Source organism: Canis aureus, chromosome 12 (assembly GCF_053574225.1).
Source record: "Canis aureus isolate CA01 chromosome 12, VMU_Caureus_v.1.0, whole genome shotgun sequence".
Classification (NCBI taxonomy): domain Eukaryota; kingdom Metazoa; phylum Chordata; class Mammalia; order Carnivora; family Canidae; genus Canis; species Canis aureus.
Window position 1 is genome coordinate 1,734,182 of NC_135622.1, and position 12,868 is coordinate 1,747,049.

General features: G+C 36.2%; 1 protein-coding gene and 1 long non-coding RNA gene across 2 annotated transcripts in view; one reads left to right on the forward strand and one right to left on the reverse strand.

The window, feature by feature from the left end:
• The window catches only part of CAPZA1 (capping actin protein of muscle Z-line subunit alpha 1), a 48,947-nt gene that overhangs the window by 21,650 nt on the left and 14,429 nt on the right, over nt 1-12,868 (forward strand). The window contains exons 2-4 of the mRNA XM_077916122.1: nt 1,291-1,354; nt 4,011-4,062; nt 7,279-7,342. Coding sequence (XP_077772248.1) covers nt 1,291-1,354; nt 4,011-4,062; nt 7,279-7,342 — 180 coding nt within the window. The remainder of the gene's footprint in view (nt 1-1,290; nt 1,355-4,010; nt 4,063-7,278; nt 7,343-12,868) is intronic.
• Nucleotides 1-12,868, reverse strand: part of LOC144324783 (uncharacterized) — a 49,277-nt gene that overhangs the window by 17,298 nt on the left and 19,111 nt on the right. The window lies entirely within an intron of this gene.

A 12,868-nucleotide genomic window follows, 5' to 3' on the forward strand; every position in this document is an offset into this window, starting at 1 on the left:
CTCAGAATACAACATTGAGAGTGAGCACTGAGAACAGAGTCAGAGCAATGTCCCAGGTAGCCTCTGGTCCTTATGAGGCTCCCTCAGAAATTAATCTGCTCATAACCACTCCTAATACCCAGCAGCAATTCTACTTTTTCTCTCCCCTGCAATCACTAGAGACAAACTGCAGGTAAACAGAACAGGCAAGCTAAATTAAATTCGAGTAGGAACACCAAATGTCTTCCATTTGGTGTTCCGTTTCCATTTGTGGAAAACCAGTACTAAAAAGCTCCAAACTCAAAAAGTAGATCTAAAGTCTTAGGAAACAGACTATTGAGCAAAACTTTAAAGTCAGTATATAGTTAATACCTTCAAGGAGACTCAAGAGATTATTATACACACAAAAATAAAAGTCTTGGCAATTAAAAATAGAATGGTTACAATAATTATCTGAATAGCAAAGTCGACATAAATGAAGACATTTTAGTGAATTGAAAAAATGGGGCTCTGAGGCCTTCTTCCCAAATAAAGTATATAATGACAAAAGATAAAAATATAGAAGAAAAAATGAGATATGCAGGTTAGATCCTAAGATTTCAACACCCATCTCTAATTAGTAGATCCAGAAATGTAGAAGGCATTAGGGGACAGGAGATGGAGTTAGAAGGAAAAACAGGAAAAATATTGTCTATAGTACCTTCAGGACCTTTAGTACAGTGTTTAATATTTTAGGTGATAGAAGTCATCGTTGTCTTGTTTTTAAGATTAGGGATACTGCTTGCATTATTGCATCATTATTAGGTATGCTGTAGAATTTGGGTAGATAAATCCTTTTTCAAGTTCAAGAAGTTTATGCCTACCCAAAATTAGTGGTTTTGTTGCTTTATGATATTTGAGTGTTGAATTTTTTTTTCCAGCACGAGTTAAGAGAATCACAAGGGTTTGCTCCTTTATACTGACTTATTAATATTGAACCATCATTGCATTGGGATAAACACTATAAATGCAACTTGGTATCCTACCAATTTACTGATATATTTGCTTAAATGCTTTCTTTTGTGACTAGTATATTTTGACCAAAAACTGATTATTCAACTTTTTAAAGAAAAATAAACTTAATCAGAGCAGCGTGGCTATCCCTGAATCCTATATTGATGATAAAAGCTTTGAGATGTTTGTGAAAAACTCTGAAGGCTTCTAAACAGTAAAGATTTAAACAGGTAGTATTATTTCAAGGAATGTGATCAAATTTTTGTAATCTGTTAATTCCTTCTCCTTTTATATATTATTTTATTTATTTCTCTTTAGGTACGCATAGCTGCTAAATTCATCACTCATGCACCCCCAGGAGAATTTAATGAAGTGTTCAATGGTGAGTTAACATTAGTATTTTAAGCTCTCCTAAATTACATATAAGCTGTCTCTTTTAACCTTATAGCACATTATAACTATAGCTAAGGAAATCACGATTCAAACAGGCTAAAATAACTTATCCAATGTGACTTAGCTAGTTAAATGTCAGCAAGGATTCAAGGACTGAGTCAAAAGCAAATTCTTAACCCATAAACTATATACCTATCTTATGCGAGAAAAGATTTGAAGTAGTTTAATATGCATAAGTAGAGAAGCAATACTAAATTGTTTCCATAGTTTTATATCTATCATTATATAAACCATAGCTTAAGCTTCTTCAGTACTTTCACTCAAGACATATCCCTAGGATATATAGGACACTTTCTAGAGTCATTGGGGCTAAACTGACTGCATCTGGGAACTTTGTTATATATACAGCTTCCAGCATTAACAACTTACTTAGATTTCTCATTTAGGGCAGCCTGGGTAGCTCAGCGTTTAGCGACGCCTGATTCAGCTCAGGGCATGATCCTGGAGACCTGGGATTGAGTCCCACGTCAGGCTGGTTGCATGGAGCCTGCTTCTCCCTCTGCTTGTGTCTCTGCTTCTCTCTGTCTCTGTCTCTCATGAACAAATGAATAAATCTTTAAAAAAAAAAAAAAAGATTGGAGGTGAAGTTGGGTAATCTGTTTTTATCAAGTTCAATTCTGAGTCACAGCCAGTTTGGGAACCGCTATTCCAATACATTTTGTGACCTTCCGTGTTATTCACTGGCTTAACGTATAGAATGAAAAATGTATGAGGCATCTTGAACTTATGATAAAGTCAGTCATTACAATCCCATTTTAAGTTGTTAAACCCATCATAAAGTTTTTTGTGCATCTTAACTCATTTGAGTAAACACGTATTTTGAAATTCTAGTTTTACATTAAATGGCTACCTACTTAAGAGGAACTATGTGGGGATGCCTGGGTGGCTCAGTGGTTGAGCATCTGTCTTCAGCTCCGGGTGTGATCCTGGGGTCCTGGGATCAAGTCCCACATCAGGCTCCCTGCATGGAGCCTGCTTCTCCCCTTGCCTATGTGTCTGCCCCTCTCTCTGTGTGTCTCTCATAAATGAATAGATAAAATCCTTTAAAAAAAAAAAAGGCAATTATGTGATACTCATCTGTGCTTTGCCCAGAGCCCCATACATCATAGGATAATCAGTAATCTCCACTTACTAAAATTAATTATGTAGAGAAAAAGTAACCAGGAAAACATATAAAATGTTTACTGTAAGGGGTAAATAATAGAATAGAAATAAATTCAGACATTCTTCCTTATAGACTTGTTTGTGGATTTTGAACACTAATATAATAGCAAGAGAAACAAATGCAGCCTTGTTTTCTCTAGTCTTTTTTCCATATCAACCAAATATAAATTTTCAACAACTGAGCTCTTAGGAAATTTTCCTTTGACTTGAACTTTATCCAGCTGATTAGCTCAGATGAATTCTTGTCTTAACAAAATTAATGGCCTTTGTAGTTAGAAGTCCCTTGTTTTATTTCTGACAACTGGATGTACTTTGCAGGAATATCATGAGAATAATTGATATGAAAGCATTAGATTAAGAATTGGCAAGCTACTGAAAAAAAAATTGGCAAGCTACTTGTGGCATGAGGGTTGGTTTTTATTGGCATGCTACACATTGGCCTCTGTCGGTCTCTTTTTTGGAAGCCCTAAGAGTCCGTGGCCTTTGGCTTTTAATTAGTCTTCCCTATTGGAGTTAGTGCTTGGTAGTTTCTTTTATAACAAGGACCCTCCTCTTCCAAAAGAAGAGTGACTAGACTCTTGACACACAGCTTTTTAAAAGGATATACTTTTATATTAGATTCTTCATAGAAAAATATATTCAGTAATTTCACTGCCACTGACTGATTTTTCACAGTTTTCTTGGTCTGGTGTTACAAAAAATTTCCCATTCTTTTTTTTTTTTTTTTTTTTTTAAGATTTTATTTATTTGCTCATGAGAGACAGAGAGAGAGAGAGACAGAGACAGAGACACAGGCAGAGGGAGAAGCAGGCTCCATGCAAGGAGCCCGATGTGGGACTTGATCCTGGATCTCCAGGATCATACCCCAGGCTGCAGGCGGCGCTAAACCTCTGCGCCACCGGGGCTGCCCAGAAACTTCCCATTCTTAATCTCATTTTAAAAGATTCTTTAGGCCAGCCCGGGTGGCTCAGCGGTTTAGCACTGCCTTCCACCCAGGGCCTGATCCTGGAGACCCAGGATCGAGTCCCACGTCAGGCTCCCTGCATGGAGCCTGCTTCTCCCTCTGCCTGTGTCTCTGCCTCTCTCTCTCTCTGGGTCTCTCATGAATAAATAAATAAAATCTTAAAAAATAATAATAATAAAATAAAAGCTTCTTTAGATACAAAATTAGGAGTCCTAACTATAACTTTAAGTCATGTTTTTCATTTGCTATGAAATTCTTTGAGAAGCTATTGTTATTGTGTCACAAATAATTACATGCAAATCTATTAGCATCTGTTCATTTGCATTTTTAGGATTTCTGTGTGTATATATATATCTGAAGACTAACTTGCAAAACCTAATTTTTAAAAAACTTCTGAAGTTTGTCCTCTACTGAACATTTTAATTTTAACATCTTTTAACATTTTTTTCCTTCTCAGATGTCCGGCTACTACTTAATAATGACAATCTCCTCAGGGAAGGGGCAGCACAGTAAGTATCTTTCGAAATCCACTTATATATTATTTTAATTTTGTATAAACTATGTTGATAATAAATTTGCATCTTGAAAATTAAGTTTGAAATACTTTAATAAAAGCAGTTGGTTTTAGCAGTTTTAGTTGTTTTAACTTGAGAAAGTATGCCCCCCCATGCTATTTTCATCCTTAAAGCTTATTATATATATGATCTTATTTTTCTTTTTGCCCAGATTTTCCCTGTTAAAGCAGAGTTTAATATGTGCTGTTAGGGTATCCACTGTACTCCTTTTCATGTTGAATTTTGTTTTAAACTGCTAATGATAGATTAGGCTGCTATTGAGGAATAATGTTTCTCAAATTGGCACAAAATAGTAGATATTCATAAAGTGCTGTAATAGATTAACCATAGAATAATAGCATGATTATTCAACTCAGTCATTGATTCCTTATCATTATCAGGCTAATTAATCTTTTTAAAATAGCACTTTCATTTTATCTTTGTCCTCAGAAACATAGTAATCTATGTTTTTATTTTCTTCCAATCTAAATACTAGTTTTCAAGGCCCCTTGTTATCTGGATTTATCACTACTCTCCTTTACATATAAAATTCTATTTCAATGACTATCTATCTAATTGTCCCGGAGTTCCTTTGTAAAGAGGAAACCAGAAAAGGATGATGACTGGAAAAGGGTGGGTAGAGAGGTTGGGACAAGGATTTTGATGTAGAGCAACAGATAATTATTATAAAAGCATTTGGTATGATAAATAGCTGGTTTAGATTTTAGCTATAGAAAACTATCCTAAGAGCTTCTGCCTGGAAAACAAGCATCCTCTGCCCTGTCTATGGTGCTTTTTTGGAACTCATCTGGGACCAGATTCTATAAACCCTAACATTTGTACAGCATCACTATAATTGTGATGAATGATATTCTCATTTTATATTGATTTAGACACACACCAAAGATACATTCTAATGCTGGTTTCTCTTAGATGCACAGAATGCCACAGAAAAAGGCATTCATGATTTGGTAGTTCAACCTGTCTATTCTCTGCCCTATCATTGAAAGAACCTCATCTATATTTTGTCAACAGATGATTATCCAATCTAAATGCTTCTAATAATAAGGAATTCACTATCTCACAAGGCAAGTTCCTTGCTGCCATTAATTTGTCTTAGTTTTATCCTTGAGAGCTACCCAAAATAAATCTCTGTATTTCATGTGATAAACTAGTGCTAAAGAGGAGATGGGGAGTAGAATGCCAAGACCCAAGACTGATTGCATCCTAAGCCTACTGTCCCATTTCCAATTAGGAATGATAGTAGAATTTAGTGTTTAGTTCAGATGCTTTATTTTGCCCCAATAACAAAGCTTTGTTTTTATAAATATTCTGGCTCTTACAGACTCTAGATTTTCAGAGAACGCTCTTACTAAAGGAGAGCTGTCTTATGCCCAAATATGTGATTTTCCACAGGGATGAAAATTTTAGTTTTTTGTTTTTGTTTTTTCTGTAATGAGGTGCTTCAGTCCCTTGGCCATAGTCCTCATAGTAAGCACTCAGTAAACGTTTCAATAATCATCATCCTCATCATTATTGCTTTTTATGTAAAATGAAAGAAACCTGAATGACTTCGGATTTACTCTCTTTCCTGGATTTTCACCTATGCTTTTGATCTCTAGAACCATTCGCTGGTAATTCCCAGCCCTTCCAAACTAAGTAGGGTGTTGTCAGCCATGTTAAAGAGAGGATTTTATTCTGGAAGAGAGGGCAAACTATCAGTGTTTTGAGCAGAGAATGACTCGATTAGATTATATTTTAGAAAAATCACTGGCTGCTATGCAGGGGGGCAAAGATTGAAGTAAGATGAGTAAGAAGACTTATTGTAGTAGTGCATAGATAAATGGCAGTGGTTTAGACTAGAGTGGTAGTAGTATGGGTGATGGGAAGAAATCATATTCTGAGTATGTATTCAAGGTAGAACTTACAACATTTACTGATGGGATTGCATGTGAAATTTGAGAGAAAGAAGAATCAAGGATGATCTCAAGTTTTTGGCCCACACAACTGGTAGAATGGAAATACCATTTTCTTGAGATGGGATTAAATGTTAATAAAGTTTGGTATTGGTGTTTGTTATCTGTAGTCTTAGGATATATCTTAGAATAGAATATGTATTTACTCCCTATTCCTTAAGCTTTTCTAAAAAAAAAAATCCACTTTCCACAAGCATTTAATTTATGTTCTTTTCTGAAGAACCACTGTGCTTAGGACTCATTTTGCTAATGGGGATGTGGTGTTAAGAGAAAATGATTACTTAAAAAATAACAATAACCTAAAAATGAAAAGATTGAAGATTAGCTTTAAATATCTGTTTCTTTGGTTTATCTTGAAGTCTAGGGAGAGTTTAATAGTCTGCTTAAAAACAGTGGTCTCATAGGTGTTTTAGTAGGTTAAAATTGGGCTGTAGAGGTGTTTAATTCTTCCCTCGGCAAGTGAATTCTGAGAGAAGACTGATACTTTTTAAGTATATTAGGCTTTCTTACACTCCAGCATATTTCCATTTTTCTTTCACTTTACCTTTTTGCTTACTTTGTAAGATGTACCAGGGAGCCATTGAAAATGGCTGTAAATGTAGTCCTATAAATGTAGCACTGGACAAGTAAACAGTAATATTAGGCATTCACTTTAATTATTCATATCCCCCTTTTCAGATAATCTCTTCTGCCTTAAGCTCTCGGCTGAGACTTGACTCACGCTTAGCCCTTATTCTCTTCCCCATGTCTGATGTCTTCCAGTACATTTAATTGTGGTCTGTACTACCTGCCCTATCTCAGAAAGCCCAGAATAAAGACAGCATTGCTAAAATAGTGCATCAGTTGAAGATTTTTTTTTTTTTTTTACTTACTGAAAGCTTCTGTCCAAATGATTAAAGCTGTTGGTAATTCACAAAAACTGAATTGCTTAAAATTTAGGAATAGTCAGGGGAGTGGGGGTACTGATGGAGCTTAGGAGTGGAGGGGAAAGGGTAATTTCAGAGTTTAGGGCATGTCTGAGATTTCTGTGGAGAAGAGGTCCTTCAGAAAGCTGGAAGGCATTTGGAAAACACCAGTTTCCTAGAGAGAAAGGGAGAGAGCACAGAGGGTGTTTTCACATTCTCTTTCACTATTACTTGAATTGCCTTTGTGTTTATATATAATTCTACCCCCCCCCCTTTTTTTTTTTAAACAGTGCATTTGCCCAGTATAACATGGATCAGTTCACGCCTGTGAAGATAGAAGGATATGAAGATCAGGTAATGATGGTTCTTTTAGTAGGCTGTGCCTGGATGGTAGTAGAAATTTTATAAATCAAAGCATGTGTCTGAAGATCAGATCCTGAATAAATTCATATCTTAGTTTTCGTAGCTTTCATAATACTAGGAGTTTCTTTGATAGGAAAAGGGAGCTGCCCCTAACAAGAATAGTGAAAATAAGACTTGAGTTTTACACAGATTCTATAGCTGTGTGTAATTCTCCTTGGTAAGAATAATGGGAGACACCAAATTTGACATTGTATAGGAAAACAGGCATCCTTATTCAAATAGAGGAACAAAGGAAAGAATTCCATTATTATCATAGTTATTAACATTATATAACAGGACTTTGCAAATTTAAAATGTACATTTCAAAGGCAATATGTCACTAAATACCAAATGCTTTTTAAAATCTGAATCTTGGGATCCCTGGGTGGCACAGCAGTTTGGCGCCTGCCTTTGGCCCAGGGCGCGATCCTGGAGAACCGGGATCGAATCCCATGTCGGGCTCCCGGTGCATGGAGCCTGCTTCTCCCTCTGCCTGTGTCTCTGCCTCTCTCTCTCTCTCTCTCTCTCTGTGACTATCATAAATAAATAAAAATTTAAAAAAATAAAATAAAATAAAATCTGAATCTTGGAACGCATGGGTGGCTCAGTGGTTTGGCGCCTGCCTTTGGCCCAGGGTGTGATCCTGGGGTCCCGGGATCGAGTCCCACATTGGGCTCCCTGCATGGAGCCTGCTTCTCCCTCTGCCTGTGTCTCTGCCTCTCTCTCTCTCTCTCTCTCTCTCTCTCTCTCTCTCTGTCTCTCATGAATAAATAAAATCTTTAAAAATAAAGTCTGAATCTTCTTTGAACCCACAAATCTGCAGAATTTATCCTAGGAAAATAAGTGTATAAATATATTAGAAACATTTATAATAGTGAAAGATTGGGAACAATCTAAATGCCCAACATTAAATTAATTATCTGCAGACCAAAATACCATGTAGTCATTGAAAACTGATATAAATACTGATTTGGGAATGTGCTCCCAAGTCTGGGAAGATGTTTGTGATATATTAAACTAAAACATAAAGGAGGATATGTAGAATTATGCTAGTTTATTTTTTTAAATAGATACTTAAATGAACTGTATTAGAAACCGTGCATCTTAAATTCTGTGAAAATTACACCATTATTTTATGTATGAGTAAGAAAAAAAACACTGACAATTTAAACTATGACACAGTCCTAAGATGCCTCAAGTTTAAAATACATCCCATTTTATAAAATGTTAAGTCATGGGAGAACATATGCATCTTAAGAATCAAAGCTATAAAACATATAGATGTGCATAGAAAAGGAAATGTGGGAAAATATAGACCAAAATCTTAACTCGATGTGTTAGAGTTACAGGATTACTAGAATTTGTTTTGCTTGTTGCTTATTTTGGTTTATATTTTTGCTTATCTTAATTTTCTTAATGAAAATAGATTAATTACAAGTATAAAAGATAAATACTGGAAGGAAATTATAAATATTACTTACAGTTGATATTGTATAACTTAATAATAGGAATTATATAATAAGATCCGTATCCAGATACATAAGAACATTCCCATATACCATCCATCAGTAGCTAGCTTAAAAATATAGTCAAAAGGAGATTCCTGGGCAGCCTAGGTGGCTCAGAGGTTTAGCACCGCCTTCAGCTCAGGGTGTGATCCTGGAGACCCGGGATCGAGTCCCGCGTCAGGCTCCCTGCACGGAGTCTGCTTCTCCCTCTGCCTGTGTCTCTGCCTCTCTCTCTTTCTCTTTCTCTGTGTCTTTCATGAATAAATAAAATCTTTAAAAAAAAAAAAAAAAAAGATTCCCTTCTTAGCCATAACAACAACAAAAAGCCATTACGTGGACACTAAAACAAGGAAAGATATATGAATTATTAAAATAGATGCCATAGGGGTGCCTGGGTGGCTCAGGGAGTAGAGCATGCAACTCTTGATCTCGGGGTTATAAGTTTGAGCACCATATTGGTTTATAGAGATTACTTAAAGATAAAATCTTAAAAAAAAAATAAAGTAGGAGCCATAAAACATACACACCCACAAAGGAAAAAAATAAAAAAGACAAAGTAGATGCCAAGTCAACTACAGTAGGTTAGTTAAGTAGAGATTTTGTCATGTAAGAAATCCAGAGATTAATATTAGAACTGTTATGTTAGCTCCATGATGTCACCAGAGACCCTTGTTGCTTCCTTAGGTGTGGTTTTCATTATCATGCTCTTTAAGAGAGCTGCCATGTTTCAGAGCACTGAATCCATGTTCCAGGAACAAAGAAAGAAGTTGCAAATGAAGAAGAATCTATGTTCTAGGATCAAAAATAGAACTTGCTATTGGCCTTTCCAGAAGCAACTTCCACTGATAAAGTTATTGCCAAAACTCATATCACTTTGTCATTCTTAGCTAGAAAGTGTCATTTTTTTTTAGTTGTACACATGTTTTTAAACAGAAAACATTTGTGGTTCTGTTAGTAAGGGAAAGGAGAGAATGGATATTGGATTGGAGACTAGCAAAAGTCTGCGATATAGTTCACACACTTTAATCAAGAAAATAAATGGAAAATTAAATAGATTTAAATGGTGTGTTTCTTTTTTTTAAGATTTTTTTTTATTTATTTTTTTAATTTATTTTTTATTGGTGTTCAATTTGCCAACATATAGAATAACACCCAGTGCTCATCCCATCAAATGCCCCCCTCAGTGCCTGTCACCCAGCCACCCCCACTCCCCCGCCCACCTCCCCCTCCACCACCCCTTGTTCGTTTCCCAGAGTTAGGAGTCTCTCATGTTCTGTCTCCCTTTCTGATATTTCCCACTCATTTTTTTCTCCTTTCCCCTTTATTCCCTTTCCCTATTTTTTATATTCCCCAAATGAATGAGACCGTATAATGTTTGTCCTTCTCCAATTGACTTATTTCACTCAGCATAATACCCTCCAGTTCCATCCACGTTGAAGCAAATGGTGGGTATTTGTCGTTTCTAATGGCTGAGGAATATTCCATTGTATACATAGACCACATCTTCTTTATCCATTCATCTTTCGATGGACACCGAGGCTCCTTCCACAGTTTGGCTGTTGTGGACATTGCTGCTGGAAACATCAGGGTGCAGGTGTCCCGGCGTTTCATTGCATCTGTATCTTTGGGGTAAATCCCCAGCAGTGCAATTGCTGGGTCTTAGGGCAGATCTATTTTTAACTCTTGAGGAACCTCCATACAGTTTTCCAGAGTGGCCGTACCAGTTCACATTCCCACCAACAGTGCAAGAGGGTTCCCCCTTTCTCCACATCCTCTCCAACATTTGTTGTTTCCTGCCTTGTTAATTTTACCCAATCTCACTTTAAGATTTCATTTATTTGAGAGTGAGAGAGCACCAGTGGGGGGCGGTGGGTGGCGAGGGGGTAAAAGAGAGAGAAGCAGATTCCTTGCTGAACAGGGAGCCTGATGCAGGGCTCAATCCCAGACTCTGAGATCATGACCTGAGCTTAACCAGTTGAGCCACCCCGGTGCCCCAAATGCAATGTTTCTGAGTAAGAAATATAAATAATATGGAAAGCTTATCTGAATAAGAAATATAAATGATGTGGAAACTGTTTTTCAAATAGATTTCATACAATTCCTATGAAAAATAGACCATGCAGGATTATTCTGATCAAGAATGACAAATGAGGGCGGCCCAAGTGGCTCAGAGGTTTAGCGCCACCTTCAGCCCAGGGTGTGACCCTGGAGACCTGGGATCGAGTCCCATGTCGGGCTCCCTGCACGGAGCCTGCTTCTCCCTCTGCCTGTCTCTGTCTCTGTCTGTCTCTCATTAATAAATAAATAAAATCTTTAAAAACAACAGCAAATGAAGGAAGACACAAGGCATTGATCAGAAAGCAAGCCCTACATATCATAAAAAGAAAGGAAAAGAAAAGAATAGATAAAATTTATGTGATTAATGTAACTTTGATTTCCAGTGCCAACTGTACACTTAGATTAACCAGGTGGAATTTAAAAGTTAAATTTTAAAAAAGTAAAATTTAATAGGAAATGGAAAGAGAATCATAAGTAATGATGAAAAGTTTATAAAAGGAGGCAGGTGCCTGACTTGGCTCAGTTGGAGCATGCAGCTCTTGATCTCAGGGTTGTGAGTTTGAGCCCCACGTTGGGTTTAGAGAAATAAATAAAAAACTTTAAAAATAAAAGTTTATGAAAGAAAGTGACCTTTGCATAACAAAAAGGTTTAAAAGTAAGATTTCAAAAGGAATAAATTATGTTCCTCAAGCATAATAGATTAAGAGGTTATTCAAATACTTAAGGACGATGCCAAGAGTTCAGTGAATAAACAAGCAACAGACATGAACCACTTGCACTCAAGTGGGAAATACAAATTTCGAAAAGTGTTAGATCACCAAGAAGGAGTAATTAAGGAAGTACAGATTAAAATTTTAATGTGAACATATTTACCTTTTAGTTATGAAAGTTGCAGAATTGTGATGAGAAAGCTTAATGAGGGTAAGAGTAAGGAAATAGTTATATTCATTGTTCCTACTGTCATTATAAACAAGTTTTTTAAACTTTAGTATGGTGATAAGAACAGTAATGTCAAAACTAGGAATTCTTTCCAAAGAATTTTTTTTAACCAGAAGACTTATTTATGGTTGAATTTATAGTGGCTTTCTATCAGAAACTGTAAGTAGCTTTAAACCTCCTTTGATTCAGAAATGATTAACTATATTATAATATGTAAATTTTGTAAAATTATATGTAATTATTAAAAATGGTAAATGTATTAGGGACACCTGGGTAGCTCAGCAGTTGAGCATTTGCCTTCGGTTTAGGGCATGATTCCTGCTTTGGGGATCAAATCCCACATCAGGCTCCCTGTGAGGAGCTTCCTTCTTCCTCTGCCTGTGTTTCTGCCTCTTGCTCTGTGTGTCTCATGAATAAATAAATAAAATATTTAAATAATAATAATAGTTTTTAAAAATGGTAAATGTGTCAAAAGATAAATGGGAAATTAGGGAAAAAATATGTGAAACTCAACACATGCAAAGTTTTATCTGCCTACTTAATAAAAAGTTCAACTAGAAGAAGACTAAAGAACCAGTAGAAAAGTGGACAAAAGATACATACAAACAGACTGTTCACAGAAGGAGAAATACAAAAAATGACTTTTGGGGGTGTCTGAATGGCCCAGTCTGTTAAGCATCTGCCTTCAGCTCAGGTCATGATCACGGGTCCTGGGATCGAGCCCCACATCGGGCTCTCTGCTCAACCAGGAATTTGCTTCTCCCTCTCCCTCTGCCTGCTGTTCCCCCGCTTGTATGTGCTCATATGCTCGCTCTCAAATAATAAATAAAATTTCTAAAAAAAAAAAAAAAAGAAAATGACTCTTTTTATAAGATGAAAAGAAATGCCAGTTAAAATTTATGCTGATGATGTGCTTGTTACTTGGTACAACACCCTGTGATTTGGAAAGTTTGACAATCTCAGTCAATATTAT